Below are 27809 nucleotides of genomic sequence, written 5' to 3'. Positions count from 1 at the left end.
CCCGGTCTATCACCCGCTGGTTCGGCGTTATGGCAGCAGGTTGGCTAGGTAAGCCCTGCGTCGCCGATCGCGCCTTCCGCGACGAGCCGAGAGCGAGTTTGGGTTCTATTCCTGCTCCCACTTAGCCGCTGCCTTCCGCAGGATTACGGCGCTGCAGAAAGTGGAGACTGCGTCCCAGCTTTCCTCACTGCCGACCATGGCCATTATTGGGAAACCTTTATTAACACATCTAATTCGTATATGAAAAAAAGTTCATATTTTTTTATTATTATTTAAAAGAAAAAAAATACATTTTTGCTATTGCACGTAGCATTTATTACTATTACAGTTTGTTACTAATACATTAATATAAAACCATTAAAAATAAATATATAAAGCTTATTTGAAGTGGTCTTCATTGGCTTCCAGTATAGTCCTTACAGTTACACAACTTTGAGGCCAGTTATCAATAGAAGCACGCACTCTTTCCATGGGATAATTCCTTACTGCTAATCATATGGATTGTTTTAGGGATTCCAAATTATCATTGCATTTAGAGAAAGCCATACTCTCTAAAAATCATAATCCAGTGGTTTAAGATCGGGCTACATGACGGTCAGTTTTCACTCTGATTAAGTCCGATATGTTGGTTTCTAACCAAGATTGGGTGGATCGAGCTTTATGACCCGTCGCCGAGTCTTGCTGAAAGAACCATTCTTGGTTATTGAACATTTTGTTAAGGGGCCTAACTACCTTCTTAAGAATGGTATCTTGATACACTTGTGTCAGTGTTTTGATACTTTTTTCACAAAAATATGGCATAGTCACTACTTAATAGCTAACACCCCACCAAACCATCACTGAAGTCGGATAATGCCCACGTCGTAGGGCCGTACTCTGTTGATTAATTGCGAAGCTTCCTTAGTAGAGATTTGAGCATTAATATGGTCATTTTGTTTGTTTAAATATTATTCAATTGTAAAAAATTTCTCATCCGTAAACAAAAATTTTCTGTGACCTCCCTTTGCGTACTGCTTAAGTAGTTGTTGTAGTGATTTTACCACCCTATTCTTTTTTAAATTATCAGTTAAGAAATGACCAGTGCGTTTCGTATAAGCTGCAACTCCCAAGTCATATTTTAACGCTATCCTTATCTCCCGAGACAAAAATTTTTGCTTTCGGACAGGATTTCTTCGAATTCTTCCCTTACTGCTTTGATCGTCTTTTTAGTACGAGCACTACGGGGACGGCCAGATCTTTTTCTGTCACAAATAGATATTTCATTGTACCTATCAATAGTCCGTTACACAAACATTTGACAATACCAAGCGAATGTCGAGTTTTAAAAGTTGTATTTGCCTCCATATCTATTTTGTGTAATACAATCACAGCGATTCGGTTCTCTTTATCACCCCACTCCATTTTAATATCACAAAATATTTTACAATGTATTGGCACGAAAATGAGAAAACACAATGAATGAAATGAATCATACAAAAATGACAGATTCCAAATTCAAATGTAATATTTTGTTTATTTTTACTTGTAACAGTGTTGACGGTCAGACTATGTATTTATAATTCCTAAAAAAAAAACATGATACATACCATTTACCAAAAAAAAAAATACCGAGCAAAGTTTGGTCATCCAGCTATTATTATTTATTTATAAATCAAACTGAAGACAAAGGTATGACGAGTCTATTTTTTTTTTACCTTTGTTATACAGTTAACTTTTAAGAACTAAAAATACTAAAATAATTGCTTCAATTATCTTTTATAAATAAATATTCTAGACATTCATAATAAATAAAAAGCATATTCTAGACATTCATAAAGATTATTATCAGTTGTTTGTTGTATCATTCTTGCAATAACTGGAATAGGAAGACTAATATTTAGGTAACATGTTTTTTTTTTTTACTTTAGCTCATCTCTGTATGCTTCAATATGCAATTCTAAAAAATATTGTAGGAAATATTCAAAGCAACAGCTGACTTATTGAGTCTGATTAGACGTAATGGCAATAATTAAAGAAGAAATAATGCATTAAATATGTCTCAATATTTTTTGCAGGTGTCAATCTTGTATACTTTTGCCATCCATATATACTAATGTCTGTCTCTCTCGTTTTATCTGCACGTGTCTGTAATTTACGAGCGCGCTACATTAAACCACTCCCAACAGCAATTCATGTGGTATTTTATTAACTGTTGCAACTTGCAGACTTAATCCTTGCCCTACTCAAATTGTGAAAGTTTGATTAGTCTTTATTTTGAGAACTTATTATTGATATTCATAATTTTATTTCATACTAAAAATATAACTGTCTTACAATATAATAATACCGAAGAATGTTACTTACTTGTTACTTCTTCATTATTACTATATAGCAAAACAGATAATTAATAAAAATAATCCAATTTAATTTTTAGAATGATCATGGTGGATTTTGTTCATTAGTTCGTTAATCCTGTATTTAGAATGGTAGTACGATGCATTGTCTTAGGATTCAGTTTCACAGCTTTGTGTATAACCAGTGCAGACAATGCGTCGCTGCACAATACGACACGCGCAATGCCCTCCAAGGGCGTACTATCATAAACACGTGCCATGTATAACAATCAAAATATCATCTGATTCATTATATTTGATATAAACATGTTACCCTCGGCCAAAACATAAGGTTTATTATTTTATACAAAAATTTGGTATTTAAATGACCTTACGTTTTTTATTTTAATGTTATTATGTAAATATATTTCGCACGTCCAAAAGATTAAATATTTATTAGATAACTCAGTACCATTTATGCTTATGCCTGCCCAACAAGTTTTTCTTATCTTTAAAATGATAAATTTGCTGAAATTAGGTCAAATTGAAATCGCTACATGAGCCTCCCGAGTTCGGAATTTAGGGCGGGCTAATGTTAGCACAACTCCGGCGCACCACCGACTCCCTTCTGCATGTATAAGCAAATAAAACAGAATAAGCTAATAAAGCAGAATAAGCCCGACGTCCCCTGCTAAATATATCCTTAAAACAAATATTCCTCATGCTTTTATAGATAGATACGTTTGATATTTATACATTGCTACGTGAAGCAAAAACTTTGTACACCTTTTACGAAAATTGCGCGAACGGAGGAGTATAAAATTTGTCTTACTTATAATTTATATAGAGAAGATGTGCAGAATGCTAAATTTTAAAACATGCATAAAAATATATTAAATCAATTTAAAAAAAAAAACATTATACACTACCATGTATGATACACACACGCATATTATACTCTTTTGTTGATTGTTTTAGTCGGTAGTCAAATTGAATTTTTTATTTATTTAAATGTTTAAATATGGTCGAATTTCGACCAAAAGGCGACCACTAGTTTAAATTAATTTTTCAATATATTTACTTTTAGCAAAAATGTTTGCTGTATTAATTTCGTTTATTATGATTAACTACTATACTACATTATATGATTAACGTACTAGTTACTAAACAAGAAAAAAGGTAAAAAAAGTAGTACTTACGTCACTTTATGTCCTCAATATAATGTGAAACCATATAGAATATAATCAGCGGACAATTAAGACGCTTTTAATGATACCTCATTTGTCTAAATTTGGCAAGTAAGTTGGGAAATATGAGGGAACAGATGAAAATACTTACAAGTACATACAAACATAGACTGTTAAAATTATAACCCTCCTTTTATCTTTGCCATAGTCGGGTAATACTTTTTAGCTTCTACCCTGAATATGATATAAGGTGATGAAGACTGTCATAGCCATATATCTCGTTATCGTTTTTATATATATGTACATATGTATGTGAGTTATATAACAACGCAATTATTCTCAGTAACTTTCTGTTTTATACGTTTATACTTTAACTGCGAGATTTATACGATAAATAATCACTACCCACGCAACAACTTAACTTATGCAATTGTATCCAACCTTTCATAAATGGATATTCATAGTGTCTTATTACGATTTTTTATACAAGGACATCAAGAAAATATTTTATTATTAAAATACTATTTATTGAATCACAAAAATACTACTGTATTCAGCTCTCGGATACTCACCTGTTCACAATTATGTAAACATTCATTTATTACAGCACATTTAAATGCGTATAAATTATTTCTGTAATTAAATTAAAAATTTAAGGGACCAACCTTTAAGTCAAATAATATAATCGCCTTTATAAGATCTTTTGATTTCTCTAGCAAAAGCATTTTAGAATTCCGTGATGTAAAACGTAGCGCGTTTGATACTTAGCATTTTAGAATTCCGTGATGTAAAACATAGCGCGTTTGATACTAGAATTTGTGTCGTTTTTTTTCTATACATCTTATATTAAGAGTCTGCTGAGTCGTTTTTCATAATTGTGTTACATTTATATCTATGATATTTAGAATCATCAAGGGCTATGAAAAAAAAACCTTACACTTCACAGGAGTAATCGTAGATGTTTATCTGCCAAGGAAACCAAAAAAATATCTTAGTAATTTTCTTTTATACCCAATGCGTCGAATGCTTCTTATTGACCATTCATTATGGGGATTAACGCAAAATCCCTGTAAACCTATGATCAATAGTTGTAAATGAATGCATCTCGACAACAAGTAAACGACACATCAAACGGCAACCTTAGGCAAACCTTACAGGATTTATTTGAATTTTACAATGTTTTTTTTTTTTGTAATACAGAATCCATCACAATCAGTGGCCGTTAAAATGGTCACGAAAAAGGGTATTCAAAAGGCGTCAGAGATTCTCGTCAAAGAAATCAAAATACTGCGCGAGCTGACGGCACTGCACCATCCCAACCTCGTCGCCATGCACGACTGCATGGACAGCCCCGCTTATGTCTACGTCGTCATGGAGGTGAGTCTCTTCATACATTTTAAAATATATGGAAGACTATTTATAAACGCTATACAAACTTATACATTATAATGGAACTATTTTCACTATCTGAGAACATCTATATATACAATTATATATGACATGCACAATTTGTAAGGAATAAAGAAAGCAGATAGCCCGAGATACTGCTTATATGTTTTACGGGAAATATACGTATGTACATTTACGATAGAATTAAAGTTTATTAATATAGGGTAAATATTATTGTTTATTAAAATATAAAACCTTTCGTGTTGAAATCATTTAAATAAGTAACGCTAAATATAAATAATAAACGCTTCACATTCATTCAGTCTTTATAAGATATTTTACAAAAATATGAACGAAATCTCCTCCGAGATCTCGAAAACCTACCGAGATAAGCCTTCATATCCAACCGTAATGTCTGTCATTGAAACAAGTGAAGTATGTACTAAAATTTTACAAAAGCAAGTTTAAAGACTTTTTGTAAAAGTTGTTTAAAACGTTCTGTCCACATCTACAAACATATGTAAGGATTCAGATATTTGTATGAAACGGAACCATTAAATTAACACACAATATCACTTTGGTTCATTTCCTTTGTTTAATGCGATGCTTTGTATAGCAACAACAATAACCAGGAAATGTTATAGTTGTTAACGGGCATTAGGTGGCGTCCGTAACCCACTGGCCTTGCCCTTAATCCGTCCATCGATAACGTAGTTACGTAGTACATATCACATGTCGTTTTGACGCAATAATTTTTTCTTATTTTAATCAAATATTCCATAGCAATTAACCTCATTAAAAAATACTCTTACAGAATACTCAAACAAGTTCAAAGTTTATTTCAACAAATTTAACCATTAAAACACTTTTATTAAATACACGAACTAGTCAAGTACCAATGAATTTGAAAATATTAAAATTATCAATCACATGGCCTATAACTACGTGTCGAATAGTCTATTATTTGCGATAAGAAAATCGTCTGTGCGTGCGAATTTAAAACAGCACGCTGTCGAAGCGTGCTGCTTCGATACCAGCTCCAAAACTCGCCGAGTATTTAGTCGAGTCGAAAAGCTCAAGATAAAATACGCATCGTATCACCAAACCAAATACCGTATTGGGTTAATTATATATTATTATTTTAAGATTTATGTAAGTAACTGATAACGAGGCATTATCTCACACACAAAAGCTACTTGGCACTCTTAGTTCTGCCCTTTCGCTGAACGTTGTCACTGATGCCCCACTAACCTTTATACATATATCGTTTACTCACTACTTCAAAACTCTTTATACTAATTATCAGTTGAGATAAGCCTTTTGTTATGCTTTGTAAAATACGTTTTGTTATTTACTAGATTTACAACAAATCAATTTACTATTTTGTATTAATTATTATGAAATTTTAGATTATTATTTAAGTTAGGAATTAGATTGGAGCATAAAATTCATATAATAACTAGCTGACCCGGCGAACTTCGTATCGCCTAACAGTGACTTTTAAGTATTATCACAAATCTTTTGTATGGGAGTATAGAAAAGTGTTGTTTTTAGACTTTTTCAGAAAATTTAAAAAATTTTTTTTTAGAATTTTTCTCTCCGTAAGAACCATCCTCGTACTTCAAGGAATATTTAAAAAAAAAGAATTAGCGAAATCGGTCCAACCGTTCTCGAGTTTTGCGCTTAGCAACACATTCAGCGACTCATTTTTATATTATAGATGGACAGACACAAATTACAATGACATATAGTTTATGTTGACGCGCTTATTTAAGTAATTTTTATCCTCAAAAATGCGTATATTTAATGTTTCTTTCTTTATAATTAATAATTTTAATCAAGCAAGTTTATTTTAAAGTATGGAATTCATAATATCTCATGAAAATATAACGTATTTAATAATTTACTAAATAAACAGAACTTGTTATTATTATTTTGTAAAATGTGCAGACAAAGTAATCGTCATAAGTTTTATTGAGGAGAATGAGTAGCAACGGTCCATGACGCAATCGATTCCTGCCCCGTATAAGAGCTAAAAGGTAGAGGCTAGAGCCACGTTTCGCGGGATTGCACGCGCACGTGCTGACTCCAACCTCGTGTAGGATATAGCAATCTGCGCCAGTCTAGATTATTGCGCAGAATCTGCAGACACGCGCCGTCATAGCTATCACTTGAGAAATTTAAATGATGTGAAAGTTTTGAATGATTTTTATATTGATAGTAACACTAGTATTGCTAGCTATTGCAATATTTTTCAACAATGCTACCTATAACTGTGCAATTTTATTTAGTCATTGGATATCCTATAGAATATTATAAATAAATAGATCTCTATGAACATGTGATTGTTATGTTTTCATACCATTTTTTTAATGTAGATGTCGGTTTAAATTTTTCGATAGTAAAAGTGTACACAACATAAGTTACATGCAGACTATTATAGCTAGTAGATTTGTGGCAAGTAAGAAATACATTCCAATGTATATTTACAACTTCAAAATTATAAAATATTTATTTAATCATTTCTGATTAACTAAATCAAAATACGAATTACTTTGTACTAAATAAATTTTTGTGCTGCGTGGCTACGGCACTAAAGAATTTAGCCACCCCCTCTCTTCCCGTGGGTGTCGTAAGAGGCGACTAAGGGATAACAAGGTTCCACAACCACCTTGGAACTTAAGAAGCCGACCGATGGCGGGATAACCATCCAACTGCTGGCTTTGAAATACACAGATCGAAGACGGGCAGCAGCGTCTTCGGTGCGAAAAAGCCAGTACTGCGGTCACCAACCCGCCTGCCCAGCGTGGTGACTATGGGCAAAACACATAAGTTCACGTTATTTTTGGCGTAAACTTGTGGAGGCCTATGTCCAGCAGTGGACTGTATAGGCTGTAATGATGAAATAAATTTATTTTTCACTTTTTAGTTTCCTGTTTGAAGTCGGTTTTTTTTTGTTAAAAATTATATTATAACTCCCCCATATTTCATTACACCTTTTTTTACATTAAAAAAGTTCGACTATACCATCGTTACACGCGTATTTATTATATATCTGCTCATTTCATAATTATATTTAGTAAAATATTTTACATGTGCGCAAAAAATACTGTCGTATGTTAGAATTGGATTCCATTTTAATAGTAAATAATTGTACTCGCTCACAAACGAAAAAAAAAACGACTTCAATTACATCGACAAGTAATATAATGTAGGTAGACGAAAAAAATAGTCAAGTAAATACGCGATATCAAAGATTACTCAAAAAGTTGCTATCAGATCTCGATGAAATTTAAATGTGACCACATGATAAACATCAGTTTTCGATTAAATTAAAAATCATCAAAATCTGTACTAACCCAGTAAAAAGTTATGCGGTATAATACAACGTAGGTCGACGGAAAAATAGTCAAGTAAAAACGCATTATTAGATATAACTCGAAAAGTAGAGTTGGAAGTCAGCTAATGATGTAGATAGCCGTTCGTCCTTGATTTCTGATTCCATAAAAATAAAACACACCTACACAGAGACTCACAAACACCTTATTGACGGTAATAATTATTCACATTTTAAGAAACTTGGCCTCGAATTTATATTGTTGTCTTGGAAGTTTACTTGACAGCGTCTACAAAAAAATTTTACTCAACCTAAGTACATGTATCAAGATAACTAACCTTTAAAATTAGTTTAACGGAACTATTATTAGATCTTCAAGGACGACATATCGCACCTTTAATAAAACAAAGATGTAACTCAAAATTTGTGGATTTGGAGATTTTACAAGAAAACCCGTCTTCGTCGCATAAAGAATAGGTAGACTTCGACTCCGGCGTTTTAACTATAAGATACAGAGAGATACGCGACTGTTGCTCTCTTTTCTATGAACTGGAACTGACAAGTCAGTTCTTATAAAGTGGCGTGATTCAGAGATGCACCGGCAGTGATCGGAGATTAAAGTGCTGCCGTTTTGAGTAATATCAAATAATTCGATATTAGATTAAAAGGGATTTAAAATAAAAAGATGATTTTTGTTATACTTCATTCTCTCAGAAAACACATTTGATAATGATGTGTAACATTTGGATTTACTTCGGTTTTGTTTTAAAAACTGACAAATTTTACAAAGTTAACGCCTAACACTTCAGTTTTATATTGAAATATATGCCTTAGTTGTTGGAGTAATTGGTTAAGTATCACTTTATTGTAATAAATAAGGCTATTTATAAAAGTCACTTTTGTTTACTTCTTTTTATTATTTAGAATGACGAAAGATAAGTAAAAACTTTCAACATTAATTCCCTTTTCGTGTAAAAGTTAAGAATAACTTGTAACTGTTGTGCTTATTTGTATAGGTTTTGAAAACGGAGTCGTCTTAGAGCTCACAATTTTTGTTAAGTTTCAGCGTATCGAGCGTAAAAGTTATAAGATAAACATAATAGTGTATCATTACAACCTATACAGTCCACTGCTGGACATAGGCCTCCATAAGCTTTCGCCAAAAATAGCGTGAACTTATGTGTTTTGCCCATAGTCACCACGCTGGGCAGGCGGGTTGGTGACCGCAGGGCTGGCTTTGTCGTTCCGAAGACGCTGCTGCCCGTCTTCGGCCTGTGTATTTCAAAGCCAGCAGTTGGATGGTTATCCCGCCACCGGTCGGCTTTTTAAGTAATATAATAATAATGTAATAAGTTATAATTTTTTTTCATCTGATTACTGTAATAAATGTGAAAGTTTATGAGGATGACGTATGGATGGATGATTGTTACTCTTTTATGGCAATACGACTGAATAGATCATTGTCATTCAACAATGCTGCTATTTTGACATTAAATAATTATGATTATTATTCATCCTTAAAATATACTACAGTGTTATCAATTATTGTTATATTAGACTAAAGAAGTTATGCAGGTTGAAGAGGAAAATCAACAAAATACATATATCTCCAGAGGCCAAAAATGTAACTGCAGAGCTGACAAAAATGATGACACCGACTCAATATTTTACTGTCACTTATGAGTTGACGAGAAAAATGCCACCTAAATAATACTAGCCATTTACAGTCCTCTGGTTCGTCTTCAAGATCATCTTAATCTAGTTCCGATTCATCTAGCTCATCATCGTCAAGCTCTTCTAGCTCATCTTCATCCAGTTTTTCAAGCTCCAATAGTTCAATGCCTACCCAAAACCCTGCGCCACAAAACTTTACAACGGATTGTGAAGAAAAGACGTCTTACACCAATTAACCACAAAATACTGAGCAAAATATGAGCAAATTCAGCTGAGAGAGCGACGAAATTACAATAGTGTGGCCAGTTACAATATTTCTCCAGTATAATACACAGATCTAAGTGACGTCGACCTGAGTGACGACGATGCACTGTAGATTTTAATACGTTGTTTAATAAGCCTGTCAACAGAAGAAATTTTATGTTTGAAAATCAAAGTTCTTCTGACTCTGACTGCAATAATAAACCAAATATTTGTCAGTCAGTTCAGCCTATTGCAATGCACGGCTGGACATAGGCCTCCCCAAGTTCGCGCTAGACATCCCGGTTTTCCGCAATCCTCATCCAGCTTACACCGGCAATCTTAGGTAGATCGTCGGTCCAACGGGCCAGAGGACGTCACACACTGTGTTTGCCAAGACGCGATCTCTTCTCCAGGATGCGTCTGCTCCAACAGCCACCGGTCCTGCGCCACAGATGACCAGCCCACTGCCACTTCAACTTGCTAATTCTGTGGGCTATATCGGTTACTTTCGTTCTCTCGCGGTAGTCTCGTTTCTAATCCTATCTTTGAGGGAAACCCCAAGCATGGCCAGTTCCATTGCACGTTGAGGGACTTTATATTTGTGGACCAGTCCCTTCGTCAGTGTCCATGTCTCGGCTCGGTAATGTTAACACAGGCAGGACGTATTGCTCGAAGATTTTTGTCTTCAAGCATTGCGGAATCTTCGAAGTGAAGACTCGACGAAGCCTGCCAAATGCCGCCCAGCCCCACCGAATTCTATCGCCTCCTTCTCAAAGTTGTTGCGGCCTAGTTGGATAGTATGGCCTAAGTAAATATAATCCAAAACAACTTAGAGAAGGGTACCATCGACCGATACTCGGTATGACTTGGTTGTTAGACATAACTTTCGTTTTGTCCAAGTTCATACAGAGAACGACACGTCGGGAGGACTCGTTTAGACCGGCTAGCATTTGGCCTAACTCATCTAACGTGTCCGCAAAGATGACGATATCGTCGGCGAAATGAAGGTGAGATGTATTCACCGTTGACATTGATGCCTTGTTCAAGGTCTTAAAGATATCCTCCAGCGCAGTGGTAAACAGTTTCGGTGATATTACATCTTGCTGTCTTACCCCACGCCACAGGGAAATAGGTCTTGTTCTCTGGTCCTGGACATGAACGGTCATCGTCGTTGCGTCGTACATACATCTCAGTACCACGATATATCGCCAGTCGATATGACATCTCTGCAGAGAGTCCAGGACAGCCCAGGTCTCGACACAGTTGAAGGCTTTCTCGCAGTCCACAAATTCCATACACAGCGGCTGATTATATGTCTCTGTCTTTTGAATAATCTGTCGAATAGTATGGATGTGGTCTACGGTGTTGTAGTCATTTCGAAACCCAACCTGCTCTGGTGGTTGGAATTCGTCGAGTCTTATGGCGAGACGATTCAAATGTGCAGAAAATATTCATTCCGACGGTATTTAACTTAGGGTTTCACCAACCAAAAAAAGGTCAGTGTGATATATGTGTATCATATGATAATTCAAACAATGAGCAAAAACAAGATGATAGACAATATAAGAAAGAAGAGACTGCTGATTTTTATACTATTTACTAGCTGACCCCGCAAACGTTGTTTTGCCATATATGATAACTTAGGGGTATGAAAAATAGATGTTGTTCGATTCTCAGACCTACCCGATATGCACACAAAATTTCGTGTGCATCGGTCTAGCCGTTTCGGAGGAGTTTAACTACAAACACCGCGACACGAGAATTTTATATATTAGATTATTTGTGGTTAGTAATTATTTGTGATTTTAGGAGATATTTACTAGAGACTCATCATCATCATTACAGCCTATACAGTCCACTGCTGGACATAGGCCTCCACAAGTTTACACCAAAAATAGCGTGAACTCATGTGTTTTGCCCATAGTCACCACGCTGGGCAGGCGGGTTGGTGACCGCAGTACTGGCTTTGTCGCACCGAAGACGCTGCTGCCCGTCTTCGGCCTGTGTATTTCAAAGCCAGCAGTTGGGTGGTTATCCCGCTACCGGTCGGCTTTTTAAGTTCCAAGGTGGTAGTGGAACTGTGTTATCCCTTAGTCGCCTCTTACGACACCCACGGGAAGAGAGGGGGTGGCTATATTCTTTGGTACCGTAGCCACACAGTACCCGTAGCCACACAGTACCCGTAGCCACACAGTACCCGTAGCCACACAGTACTAGAGACTAATAGTACCTAATTCTTATAATAGTGTATAGTTTTTGTTTTGTTTAAAAAACAATATTTGTAGCCATAAAGAGATATATAAATATCGGATGATTAATAAAAATTTGTTTAATTTAAAAAAAAGGTGATAAATTTCAGTTTTCGTTTTATAAAAAAATGATGCATTAGTACATACAACATCATAATTACAATTAAATAATCATAAAACGAAACATTGTGATTTATTTTTAAAACCTTTTGTTATGTTTTAATACTAAAGAGATTTTCTTTGAAATACTACCTAAATTATTAAGTAATTTTTGGCATTAAGAGATTTAAGTCGGAACATTTTTTTCATCTCCATTTTACAGCTATTATAGATTTTAACACAGTTGTTTTTCTATTATTCTATTAATCTCTGTACTTTAAACTACTGATATCAATAATAAAAGTCATTAAAAGCATTACAAATAATTGGTAATTTTTAATCAAACACAATGCGGAAAAAGTGCTAAACTTCAAACGCCAATTCCCACAAATTGCGATTTTTGAGTTACATCTTTGTTTTATTAAGGGTGCGATATATGTATCTACGCTTCGTTTTTAAACGAAATTTAGAATACGAGTATAGCAGCTTCTCCGTAAAAACAATACAAATCTAAAAAAATAAATAAAATTGGAGTGTCTGTTTGTAATGTTAAAATAACCGCTTTTTACTAAATTCATACACACACACAGTATACACGGAACATATATCAAAATAAAATTTTTTATTTTTTATTTTTTGTTTTTTCCGGCGAATCTCTGAAACGGCTGGATCGATTCTGATGGGACTTTCACTGACAGATAGCTGATGTAATAAGGAGTAACTTAGGCTAATTTTATTTTAATTTTTTTTTATATTATAACTGCAAACTGAACAATAACTTCTTTGTTAAATTCCACGCGGACGAAGTCGCGGGCACAGCTTAGTCTAACAATAAAAAAGTTAAATTTGTAATTAGAAAGATTTTGATCTATATAATTTGATCAACTTAACAAAACAATTTTACTCAATATATCGCACCCTTAATAAAACAAAGATGTAACTCAAAAATCGCAATTTGTGGGAATTGGCGTTTGAAGTTTAGCACTTTTTCCGCATTGTGTTTGATTAAAAATTACCAATTATTTGTAATGCTTTTAATGACTTTTATTATTGATATCAGTAGTTTAAAGTACAGAGATTAATAGAATAATAGAAAAACAACTGTGTTAAAATCTATAATAGCTGTAAAATGGAGATGAAAAAAAAGTTCCGACTTAAATCTCTTTATGCCAAAAATTACTTAATATTTTAGGTAGTATTTCAAAAAAAATCTCTTTAGTATTAAAACATAACAAAAAGTTTTAAAAATAAATCACAATGTTTCGTTTTATGATTATTTAATTGTAATTATGATGTTGTATGTACTAATGCATCATTTTTTTATAAAACGAAAACTGAAATTTATCACCTTTTTTTTAAATTAAACAAATTTTTATTAATCATCCGATATTTCGCACCCTTAATAAAACAAAGATGTAACTCAAAAATCGCAATTTGTGGGAATTGGCGTTTGAAGTTTAGCACTTTTTCCGCATTGTGTTTGATTAAAAATTACCAATTATTTGTAATGCTATTAATGACTTTTACTATTGATATCAGTAGTTTAAAGTACAGAGATTAATAGAATAATAGAAAAACAACTGTATTAAAATCTATAATAGCTGTAAAATGGAGATGAAAAAAAAGTTCCGACTTAAATCTCTTTATGCCAAAAATTACTTAATATTTTAGGTAGTATTTCAAAAAAATTCTCTTTAGTATTAAAACATAACAAAAAGTTTTAAAAATAAATCACAATGTTTCGTTTTATAATTATTTAATTGTAATTATGACGTTGTATGTACTAATGCATCATTTTTTATAAAACGAAAACTGAAATTTATCACCTTTTTTTTAAATTAAACAAATTTTTATTAATCATCTGATATTTATATATCTCTTTATGGTTACAAATATTGTTTTTTAAACAAAACAAAAACTATACACTATTATAAGAATTAGGTACAATTAGTCTCTAGTAAATATCTCCTAAAATCACAAATAATTACTAACCACAAATAATCTAATATATAAAATTCTCGTGTCGCGGTGTTTGTAGTTAAACTCCTCCGAAACGGCTAGACCGATTCACACGAAATTTTGTGTGCATATCGGGTAGGTCTGAGAATCGAACAACATCTATTTTTCATAACCCTAAGTTAAAGGGGGGGGGGGGGATTAAGGGGTTTAATAACATATATGGAAAAACAACGTTTGCGGGGTCAGCTAGTAAATAGTATAAAAATCAGCAGTCTCTTCTTTATATTTTTTTCTTATATTGTCTATCATCTTGTTTTTGCTCATTGTTTGAATTATCATATGATACACATAGATCACACTGACCTTTTTTTGGTTGGTTAAACCCTAAGTTAAATACCGTCGGAATCAATATTTTCTGCACATTTGAATCGTCTCGCCATAAGACTCGACGAATTCCAACCACCAGAGCAGGTTGGGTTGCGAAATGGCTACAACACCGTAGACCACATCCATACTGTTCGACAGATTATTCAAAAGACAGAGACATATAATCAGCCGCTGTGTATGGAATTTGTGGACTGCGAGAAAGCCTTCAACTGTGTCGAGACCTGGGCTGTCTTGGACTCTCTGCAGAGATGTCATATCGACTGGCGATATATCGTGGTACTGAGATGTATGTACGACGCAACGACGATGACCGTTCATGTCCAGGACCAGAGAACAAGACCTATTTCCCTCCGGCGTGGGGTAAGACAGCAAGATGTAATATCACCGAAACTGTTTACCACTGCGCTGGAGCTGCGCTGATCTTTAAGACCTTGAACAAGGCATCAATGTCAACGGTGAATACATCTCTCAACTTCATTTCGCCGACGATATCGTCATCTTTGCGGACACGTTAGATGAGTTAGGCCAAATGCTAGCCGGTCTAAACGATTCCCCCCGACGTGTCGTTCTCTGTATGAACTTGGACAAAACGAAAGTTATGTCTAACAACCAAGTCATACCGAGACAGGTATCGGTCGATGGTACCCTTCTCTAAGTTGTTCAGGATTATATTTACTTAGGCCATACTATCCAACTAGGCCGCAACAACTTTGAGAAGGAGGCCGATAGGAGGATTCGGTGGGGCGCGGCGGCATTTGGCAGGCTTCGTCGAGTCTTTACTTCGAAGATTCCGCAATGCTTGAAGACAAAAGTCTTCGAGCAATACGTCCTGCCTGTGTTAACATACCGAGCCGAGACATGGACACTGACGAAGGGACTGGTCCACAAATATAAAGTCCCTCAACGTGCAATGGAACTGGCCATGCTTGGGGTTTCCCTCAAAGATAGGATTAGAAACGAGACTACCGCGAGAGAACGAAAGTAACCGATATAGCCCACAGAATTAGCAAGTTGAAGTGGCAGTGGGCTGGTCATCTGTGGCGCAGGACCGGTGGCTGTTGGAGCAGACGCGTCCTGGAGTAGAGATCGCGTCTTGGCAAACACAGTGTGTGACGTCCTCTGGCCCGTTGGACCGACGATCTACCTAAGATTGCCGGTGTAAGCTGGATGAGGATTGCGGAAGACCGGGATGTCTAGCGCGAAATTGGGGAGGCCTATGTCCAGCAGTGGACTGCAATAGGCTGAACTGACTGACAAATATTTGGTTTATTATTGCAGTCAGAGTCAGAAGAACTTTGATTTTCAAACATTAAATTTCTTCTGTTGACAAGCTTATTAAACAACGTATTAAAATCTACAGTGCATCGTCGTCACTCAGGTCGACGTCACTTAGATCTGTGTATTATACTGGAGAAATATTGTAACTGGCCACACTATTGTAATTTCGTCGCTCTCTCAGCTGAATTTGCTCATATTTTGCTCAGTATTTTGTGGTGAATTGGTGTAAGACGTCTTTTCTTCACAATCCGTTGTAACGTTTTGTGGGGCAGGGTTTTGGGTAGGCATTAAACTATTGGAGCTTGAAAAACTGGATGAAGATGAGCTAGATGAATCGGAACTAGATGAAGATGATCTTGAAGACGAACTAGAGGACTGTAAATGGCTAGTATTATTTAGGTGTCATTTTTCTCGTCAACTCATAAGTGACAGTAAAATATTGAGTCGGTGTCATCATTTTCATAAGCTCTGCAGTTACATTTTTGGGCTCTGGAGATATATGTATTTTGTTGATTTTCCTCTTCAACCTGCATAACTTCTTTAGTCTAAAATAACAATAATTCATAACACCGTAGTATATTTTAAGGATGAATAATAATCATAATTATTTAACGTCAAAATAGCGGCATTGTTGAATGACAATGATCTATTCAGTCGTTTTGCCATAAAAGAGTAACAATCATCCATCCATACGTCATCCTCATAAACTTTCACATTTATTACAGTAATCAGATGAAAAAAAAATTATAACTTATTACACTATTATTATATTACTTAAAAAGCCGACCGGTGGCGGGATAACCATCCAACTGCTGGCTTTGAAATACACAGGCCGAAGACGGGCAGCAGCGTCTTCGGTGCGACAAAGCCAGCCCTGTGGTCACCAACCCGCCTGCCCAGCGTGGTGACTATGAGCAAAACACATAAGTTCACGCTATTTTTGGCGAAAGCTTGTGGAGGCCTATATCCAGCAGTGGACTGTATAGGTTGTAATGATACACTATTATGTTATAACTTTTACGCTCGATACGCTGTAACTCTTCATTGTGGTATTCAGTTTCTGAATTTGGTATTAAACTTAAAAAAAAAATGTGAGCTCTAAGACGACACCATTTTCAAAACCTATACAAATCGCACCCTTAATAAAACAAAGATGTAACTCAAAAATCGCAATTTGTGGGAATTGGCGTTTGAAGTTTAGCACTTTTTCCGCATTGTGTTTGATTAAAAATTACCAATTATTTGTAATGCTTTTAATGACTTTTATTATTGATATCAGTAGTTTAAAGTACAGAGATTAATAGAATAATAGAAAAACAACTGTGTTAAAATCTATAATAGCTGTAAAATGGAGATGAAAAAAAAGTTCCGACTTAAATCTCTTTATGCCAAAAATTACTTAATATTTTAGGTAGTATTTCAAAAAAATTCTCTTTGGTATTAAAACATAACAAAAAGTTTTAAAAATAAATCACAATGTTTCGTTTTATGATTATTTAATTGTAATTATGATGCTGTATGTACTAATGCATCATTTTTTTATAAAACGAAAACTGAAATTTATCACCTTTTTTTTAAATTAAACAAATTTTTATTAATCTTTCGATATTTATATATCTCTTTATGGCTACAAATATTGTTTTTTAAACAAAACAAAAACTATACACTATTATAAGAATTAGGTACAATTAGTCTCTAGTACTGTGTGGCTACGGGTACTGTGTGGCTACGGTACCAAAGAATATAGCCACCCCCTCTCTTCCCGTGGGTGTCGTAAGAGGCGACTAAGGGATAACACAGTTCCACTACCACCTTAGAACTTAAAAAGCCGACCGGTGGCGGGATAACCACCCAACTGCTGACTTTGAAATACACAGGCCGAAGACGGGCAGCAGCGTCTTCGGTGCGACAAAGCCAGTACTGCGGTCACCAACCCGCCTGCCCAGCGTGGTGACTATGGGCAAAACACATGAGTTCACGCTATTTTTGGCGTAAACTTGTGGAGGCCTATGTCCAGCAGTAGACTGTATAGGCTGTAATGATGATGATGAGTCTCTAGTAAATATCTCCTAAAATCACAAATAATTACTAACCACAAATAATCTAATATATAAAATTCTCGTGTCGCGGTGTTTGTAGTTAAACTCCTCCGAAACGGATAGACAGATTCACACGAAATTTTGTGTGCATATCGGGTAGGTCTGAGAATCGAACAACATCTATTTTTCATACCCCTAAGTTATCATATATGGCAAAACAACGTTTGCGGGGTCAGCTAGTAAATAGTATAGAAAATCAGCAGTCTCTTCTTTCTTATATTGTCTATCATCTTGTTTTTGCTCATTGTTTGAATTATCATATGATACACATATATCACCCTGACCTTTTTTTGGTTGGTGAAACCCTAAGTTAAATACCGTCGCAATCAATATTTTCTGCACATTTGAATCGTCTCGCCATAAGACTCCACGAATTTCAGCCACTAGAGCAGGTTGGGTTTCGAAATGACTACAACACCGTAGACCACATCCATACTGTTCGACAGATTATTCAAAAGACAGAGACATATAATCAGCCGCTGTGTATGGAATTTGTGAACTGCGAGAAAGCCTTCAACTGTGTCGAGACCTGGGCTGTCCTGGACTTTCTGCAGAGATGTCATATCGACTGGCGATATATCCTGGTACTGAGATGTATGTACGACGCAACGACGATGACCGTTCATGTCCAGGACCAGAGAACAAGACCTATTTCTCTGCGGCGTGGGGTAAGACAGCAAGATGTAATATCACCGAAACTGTTTACCACTGCGCTGGAGGATATCTTTAAGACCTTGAACAAGGCATCAATGTCAACGGTGAATACATCTCACCTTCATTTCGCCGACGATATCGTCATCTTTGCGGACACGTTAGATGAGTTAGGCCAAATGCTAGCCGGTCTAAACGAGTCCTCCCGACGTGTCGTTCTCTGTATGAACTTGGACAAAACGAAAGTTATGTCTAACAACCAAGTCATACCGAGACAGGTATCGGTCGATGGTACCCTTCTCTAAGTTGTTCAGGATTATATTTACTTAGGCCATACTATCCAACTAGGCCGCAACAACTTTGAGAAGGAGGCCGATAGGAGAATTCGGTGGGGCTGGGCGGCATTTGGCAGGCTTCGTCGAGTCTTCACTTCGAAGATTCCGCAATGCTTGAAGACAAAAATCTTCGAGCAATACGTCCTGCCTGTGTTAACATTACCGAGCCGAGACATGGACACTGACGAAGGGACTGGTCCACAAACATAAAGTCCCTCAACGTGCAATGGAACTGGCCATGCTTGGGGTTTCCCTCAAAGATAGGATTAGAAACGAGACTACCGCGAGAGAACGAAAGTAACCGATGTAGCCCACAGAATTAGCAAGTTGAAGTGGCAGTGGGCTGGTCATCTGTGGCGCAGGACCGGTGGCTGTTGGAGCAGACGCGTCCTGGAGAAGAGATCGCGTCTTGGCAAACACAGTGTGTGACGTCCTCTGGCCCGTTGGACCGACGATCTACCTAAGATTGCCGGTGTAAGCTGGATGAGGATTGCGGAAAACCGGGATGTCTAGCGCGAACTTGGGGAGGCCTATGTCCAGCAGTGCATTGCAATAGGCTGAACTGACTGACAAATATTTGGTTTATTATTGCAGTCAGAGTCAGAAGAACTTTGATTTTCAAACATAAAATTTCTTCTGTTGACAGGCTTATTAAACAACGTATTAAAATCTACAGTGCATCGTCGTCACTCAGGTCGACGTCACTTAGATCTGTGTATTGTACTGGAGAAATATTGTAAATGGCCACACTATTGTAATTTCGTCGCTCTCTCAGCTGAATTTGCTCATATTTTGCTCAGTATTTTGTGGTGAATTGGTGTAAGACGTCTTTTCTTCACAATCCGTTGTAAAGTTTTGTGGGGCAGGGTTTTGGGTAGGCATTGAACTATTGGAGCTTGAAAAACTGGATGAAGATGAGCTAGAAGAGCTTGACGATGATGAGCTAGATGAATCGGAACTAGATTAAGATGATCTTGAAGACGAACTAGAGGACTGTAAATGGCTAGTATTATTTAGGTGTCATTTTTCTCGTCAACTCATAAGTGACAGTAAAATATTGCAGTTTGCTCTGCAGTTACATTTTTGGCCTCTGGAGATATATGTATTTTGTTGATTTTCCTCTTCAACCTGCATAACTTCTTTAGTCTAAAATAACAATAATTCATAACACTGTAGTATATTTTAAAGATGAATAATAATCATAATTATTTAACGTCAAAATAGCAGCATTGTTGAATGACAATGATCTATTCAGTCGTTTTGCCATAAAAGAGTAACAATCATCCATCAATACGTCATCCTCATAAACTTTCACATTTATTACAGTAATCAGATGAAAAAAAATTATAACTTATTACACTATTATTATATTACTTAAAAAGCCGACCGGTGGCGGGATAACCATCCAACTGCTGGCTTTGAAATACACAGGCCGAAGACGGGCAGCAGCGTCTTCGGAGCGACAAAGCCAGCCCTGCGGTCACCAACCCGCCTGCCCAGCGTGGTGACTATGGGCAAAACACATAAGTTCACGCTATTTTTAGCGAAAGCTTATGGAGGCCTATGTCCAGCAGTGGACTGTATAGGTTGTAATGATACACTATTATGTTTATCTTATAACTTTGACGCTCGATACGCTGAAACTTAACAAAAATTGTGAGCTCTAAGACGACTCCGTTTTCAAAACCTATAAAAATAAGCACAACAGTTACAAGTTATTCTTAACTTTTACACGAAAAGGGAATTAATGTTGAAAGTTTTTATTTATCTTTCGTCATTCTAAATAATAAAAAGAAGTAAACAAAAGTGACTTTTATAAATAGCCTTATTTATTACAATAAAGTGATACTTAACCAATTACTCCAACAACTAAGGCATATATTTCAATATAAAACTGAAGTGTTAGGCGTTAACTTTGTAAAATTTGTCAATTTTTAAAACAAAACCGAAGTAAATCCAAATGTTACACATCATTATCAAATGCGTTTTCTGAGAGAATGAAGTATAACAAAAATCATCTTTTTATTTTAAATCCCTTTTAATCTAATATCGAATTATTTGATGTTACTCAAAACGGCAGCACTTTAATCTCCGCTCACTGCCGGTGCATCTCTAAATCACGCCACTTTATAAGAACTGACTTGTCAGTTCCAGTTCATAGAAAAGAGAGCAACAGTCGCGTATCTCTCTGTATCTTATAGTTAAAACGCCGGAGTCGAAGTCTACCTATTTTTTACGCGACGAAGACGGGTTTTCTTGTAAAATCTCCAAATCCACAAATTTTGAGTTACATCTTTGTTTTATTAAAGGTGCGATATGTTTTAGCATCAAAACATTGTTCGTTGCATCGTTAATTTAGTCTAGATAATATCGCACCCTTAATAAAACAAAGATGTAACTCAAAAATCGCAATTTGTGGGAATTGGCGTTTGAAGTTTAGCACTTTTTCCGCATTGTGTTTGATTAAAAATTACCAATTATTTGTAATGCTTTTAATGACTTTTATTATTGATATCAGTAGTTTAAAGTACAGAGATTAATAGAATAATAGAAAAACAACTGTGTTAAAATCTATAATAGCTGTAAAATGGAGATGAAAAAAAAGTTCCGACTTAAATCTCTTTATGCCAAAAATTACTTAATATTTTAGGTAGTATTTCAAAAAAATTCTCTTTAGTATTAAAACATAACAAAAAGTTTTAAAAATAAATCACAATGTTTCGTTTTATGATTATTTAATTGTAATTATGATGTTGTATGTACTAATGCATCATTTTTTTATAAAACGAAAACTGAAATTTATCACCTTTTTTTTAAATTAAACAAATTTTTATTAATCTTTCGATATTTATATATCTCTTTATGGCTACAAATATTGTTTTTTAAACAAAACAAAAACTATACACTATTATAAGAATTAGGTACAATTAGTCTCTAGTACTGTGTGGCTACGGGTACTGTGTGGCTACGGTACCAAAGAATATAGCCACCCCCTCTCTTCCCGTAGGTGTCGTAAGAGGCGACTAAGGGATAACACAGTTCCACTACCACCTTGGAACTTAAAAAGCCGACCGGTGGCGGGATAACCACCCAACTGCTGGCTTTGAAATACACAGGCCGAAGACGGGCAGCAGCGTCTTCGGTGCGACAAAGCCAGTACTGCGGTCACCAACCCGCCTGCCCAGCGTGGTGACTATGGGCAAAACACATAAGTTCACGCTATTTTTGGCGAAAGCTTATGGAGGCCTATGTCCAGCAGTGGACTGTATAGGTTGTAATGATACACTATTATGTTTATCTTATAACTTTTACGCTCGATACGCTGAAACTTAACAAAAATTGTCCAGGACCAGAGAACAAGACCTATTTCCTTGCGGCGTGGGGTAAGACAGCAAGATGTAATATCACCGAAACTGTTTACCACTGCGCTGGAAGATATCTTTAAGACTTTGAACAAGGCATCAATGTCAACGGTGAATACATCTCACCTTCATTTCGCCGACGATATCGTCATCTTTGCGGACACGCTAGATGAGTTAGGCCAAATGCTAGCCGGTCTAAACGAGTCCTCCCGACGTGTCGTTCTCTGTATGAACTTGGACAAAACGAAAGTTATGTCTAACAACCAAGTCATACCGAGACAGGTATCGGTCGATGGTACCCTTCTCTAAGTTGTTCAGGATTATATTTACTTAGGCCATACTATTAAACTAGGCCGCAACAACTTTGACAAGGAGGCCGATAGGAGAATTCGGTGGGGCTGGGCGGCATTTGGCAGGCTTCGTCGAGTCTTCACTTCGAAGATTCCGCAATGCTTGAAGACAAAAGTTTTCGAGCAATACGTCCTGCCTGTGTTAACATTACCGAGCCGAGACATGGACACTGACGAAGGGACTGGTCCACAAATATAAAGTCCCTCAACGTGCAATGGAACTGGCCATGCTTGGGGTTTCCCTCAAAGATAGGATTAGAAACGAGACTACCGCGAGAGAATGAAAGTAACCGATATAGCCCACAGAATTAGCAAGTTGAAGTGGCAGTGGGCTGGTCATCTGTGGCGCAGGACCGGTGGCTGTTGGAGCAGACGCGTCCTGGAGAAGAGATCGCGTCTTGGCAAACACAGTGTGTGACGTCCTCTGGCCCGTTGGACCGACGATCTACCTAAAATTGCCGGTGTAAGCTGGATGAGGATTGCGGAAAACCGGGATGTCTAGCGCGAACTTGGGGAGGCCTATGTCCAGCAGTGCATTGCAATAGTCAGCCTACTGACTGACAAATATTTGGTTTATTATTGCAGTCAGAGTCAGAAGAACTTTGATTTTCAAACATAAAATTTCTTCTGTTGACAGGCTTATTAAACAACGTATTAAAATCTACAGTGCATCGTCGTCACTCAGGTCGACGTCACTTAGATCTGTGTATTATACTGAAGAAATATTGTAACTGGCCACACTATTGTAATTTCGTCGCTCTCTCAGCTGAATTTGCTCATATTTTGCTCAGTATTTTGTGGTGAATTGGTGTAAGACGTCTTTTCTTCACAATCCGTTTTAAAGTTTTGTGGGGCAGGGTTTTGGGTAGGCATTGAACTATTGGAGCTTGAAAAACTGGATGAAGATGAGCTAGAAGAGCTTGACGATGATGAGCTAGATGAATCGGAACTAGATTAAGATGATCTTGAAGACGAACTAGAGGACTGTAAATGGCTAGTATTATTTAGGTGTCATTTTTCTCGTCAACTCATAAGTGACAGTAAAATATTGAGTCGGTGTCATCATTTTCGTCAGCTCTGCAGTTACATTTTTGGCCTCTGGAGATATATGTATTTTGTTGATTTTCCTCTTCAACCTGCGTAACTTCTTTAGTCTAAAATAACAATAATTCATAACACTGTAGTATATTTTAAGGATGAATAATAATCATAATTATTTAACGTCAAAATAGCAGCATTGTTGAATGACAATGATCTATTCAGTCGTTTTGCCATAAAAGAGTAACAATCATCCATCCATACGTCATCCTCATAAACTTTCACATTAATTACAGTAATCAGATGAAAAAAAATTATAACTTATTACACTATTATTATATTACTTAAAAAGCCGACCGGTGGCGGGATAACCATCCAACTGCTGGCTTTGAAATACACAGGCCGAAGACGGGCAGCAGCGTCTTCGGAACGACAAAGCCAGCCCTGCGGTCACCAACCCGCCTGCCCAGCGTGGTGACTATGGGCAAAACACATAAGTTCACGCTATTTTTGGCGAAAGCTTATGGAGGCCTATGTCCAGCAGTGGACTGTATAGGTTGTAATGATACACTATTATGTTTATCTTATAACTTTTACGCTCGATACGCTGAAACTTAACAAAAATTGTGAGCTCTAAGACGACTCCGTTTTCAAAACCTATACAAATAAGCACAACAGTTACAAGTTATTCTTAACTTTTACACGAAAAGGGAATTAATGTTGAAAGTTTTTACTTATCTTTCGTCATTCTAAATAATAAAAAGAAGTAAACAAAAGTGACTTTTATAAATAGCCTTATTTATTACAATAAAGTGATACTTAACCAATTACTCCAACAACTAAGGCATATATTTCAATATAAAACTGAAGTGTTAGGCGTTAACTTTGTAAAATTTGTAAATTTTTAAAACAAAACCGAAGTAAATCCAAATGTTACACATCATTATCAAATGCGTTTTCTGAGAGAATGAAGTATAACAAAAATCATCTTTTTATTTTAAATCCCTTTTAATCTAATATCGAATTATTTGATGTTACTCAAAACGGCAGCACTTTAATCTCCGCTCACTGCCGGTGCATCTCTGAATCACGCCACTTTATAAGAACTGACTTGTCAGTTCCAGTTCATAGAAAAGAGAGCAACAGTCGCGTATCTCTCTGTATCTTATAGTTAAAACGCCGGAGTCGAAGTCTACCTATTCTTTACGCGACGAAGACGGGTTTTCTTGTAAAATCTCCAAATCCACAAATTTTGAGTTACATCTTTGTTTTATTAAAGGTGCGATATGTAGAATGGAATTTTTTTAGTTTCTTATTTATTTTTTATTTAATGAAATTTTATTAATGAAGGACTAAATTACCATATGCTTTTCATAACGTAATACAATACAAAATCCACTTTCGTAAATTATTAAATGATCCAATAAAACATAAAATACTCGTAAATTTTGTAACCAATATTAATTTTACGTTGATACAGAAGGTTAGTCTAATTTCAATGCTTTCGTTACTTGATTGTAAAATAAAATTAATTATAATACATATAATTATTATGTCATTATTTGTGTTTTATTATATTCTGCCTACATATTATAACGTCCTCGCTTTAAGAAAATATGTAGGAGGAGCAATAGATGATCATCATCTGACGACGATGAATTTTAAGGAGATATTTAGACATCTAAATCTCCAGTCATTGTTTAAAGATATATATAACAATGGCATATTAAGTTTTTGTATTTTTATTTCTCATGTGCAATTCATTCAACAGTAATTATAGGAGGTAGCAGTAAAAGAGAGAGAACAACAGTTACAACAATGATAATAATCTTTCGGAAAATAACTTTACTGTTCGTATAGACTGCTTGAATTAAGAGGAAAGGGTACCGAAGAGACTTTTCAAAAATAGGTATTTGAATAAAATGTTTCTGTCGCGCTGCATGCTGCTACCGCGCCCCGCGCCATCTCCACTCCGTTTTTTCTATGTGTGACTGTCGTGTTGTTAGTGTGCGTGCGCCGGCTATTCTGACGATATTTTAGTATTCGCATCTTTCGTTTGTGATTGACTACGAGTACATATAGCGCATAGTGCTATTTTTCTGAATTTGGCTTGTTTTATTGAATTTGTTCTGCATCGTATTGCTGTGACTCGGCTTACTATTATTGAATTTCGTAAACTACTTATTATTATGTTTTATTATTTTGACTTGGATACTCTTTGTGACTTGATACATGTCTATATTTTTGTGGGTAATTATCGAAATACTTAGGTACTTTATTTATGAATTAGGTATGTAATTACATGGTTGAGGTGTGTGTAAGAATGGGTAATGAAATACATACATAATTATAGTGTATACATGTAGTACATAGTATAAGTGTAAGTATAGTATATATATGTAATGTAGTACATACACAGTATAAAATGTTTGCCTTAGTACCTATATAATTTGTAATGTCTCATGTTTGTCGCAGTTATTAATACATAGGTATAGGTTATATATATTAATTAACATATAATTGCGGCGATATAACAATGGTTAAAAATAATATTATAATTAAAAAAAAAAAAACAAGAAAAGCCGCCTGCGTGAAGAACAACTATTAGAAAGTCAATTGAAAAGGCTGGAACAAGATAAAAATTCAATAATTACACAAAGATAGCTAAATAAATCACACCAATTTCATACATTATGTACTGTACACTTACAAAAGTCATGAAGGCGACTTTTTCAATTATTATTTTATTTATGTTTTTTTAGTTAGGCAAATTACGTAATCGATTGAATTTTTTTAAAGAGTGGTTGATTAACATGACATAACATAACAATACACTTTATTGTACACCAACAGAAAATAATAATAGGTATCAGATTGATTTTTAACCGACTTCCAAAAAAGGAGGAGGTTCTTAATTCGACTGTATTTTTCTTTTTTTTGTATATATGTTACTTCAGAACTTTTGACTGGGTGGACCGAGTTCGACTTGTACGCAAAGGAAAAAAGTCGACTTCAATTACATCGACATGTAATACAACAAAGGTAGACGAAAATATAGTCAAGTAAATACGCGTTATTAAAGATTACTCAAAAATTTGTTATCAGATCTCGATGAAATTTAAATATGACTACATGATAAACATCAGCTTTCGATTAAATTAAAAATCATCAAAATCGGTACACCTAGTAAAAAATTTATGCGGTATAATACAACGTAGGTCGACGAAAATAGTCAAGTAAAAACGTATTATTTATATAACTCGAAAAGTTGTTGTTAGATCTCAAATAAACTTAAGTGAGACCAAATGACACACACCACCTTTCGATTAAAAAAAAATTGTAGAAATCGGTCCACTCAGTCAAAAGTCCTGAAGTAACATACATAACAAATACAGTTAAATTGAGAGCTTCCTCCTTTTTTGGAAGTCGGTTAAAAATAGAAACCGATTTTACACGTCTATAGAATTCCTAAGTCGACAAGCTTGAACAGTGAAAGATTTAGTATAAAAGAAAGAGGAGTGAGAGGGAAATTCAAGAAGTAAGCTTTCCTCAGAACGAAAACTGCGTTCATTGGAATCACTAAGAAATTTAAATCGTCGTTTTAGATAAGCAGGTACAACAGGGTTAAAAAGAATAGTGTAAAGTAAGTTGAGAATATACGTATTCCCGAAGTAGGGAATTGGGTGCCACTCAGGGCGTAACTACTGCCGTATCAGCCGTATCAATGATACGGGGCCCCCTATTTACAGGGCCCCTAAGGTGTGTAAGCAAAAATTAGTAAAATGTTATCCTCAATGTCACTTAATCTTGTGCTTCCTGGAAAAAAGAATAAAAAAACTGTCATACATACCTATAGAGTT

At 35.6% G+C, this 27809-nt stretch overlaps 1 protein-coding gene across 1 annotated transcript in view; it reads left to right on the top strand.

Annotated features, from left to right (window-relative positions):
- The window catches only part of LOC123656596 (serine/threonine-protein kinase unc-51), a 71008-nt gene that overhangs the window by 3011 nt on the left and 40188 nt on the right, over positions 1-27809 (top strand). Inside the window, exon 2 of the mRNA XM_045592266.1 lies at positions 4700-4876. Within this exon, the coding sequence (XP_045448222.1) occupies positions 4700-4876 (177 nt within the window). The remainder of the gene's footprint in view (positions 1-4699; positions 4877-27809) is intronic.

This window comes from Melitaea cinxia, chromosome 9, assembly GCF_905220565.1.
Source record: "Melitaea cinxia chromosome 9, ilMelCinx1.1, whole genome shotgun sequence".
Classification (NCBI taxonomy): domain Eukaryota; kingdom Metazoa; phylum Arthropoda; class Insecta; order Lepidoptera; family Nymphalidae; genus Melitaea; species Melitaea cinxia.
This window is presented reverse-complemented; position numbering and strand designations above follow the sequence as displayed.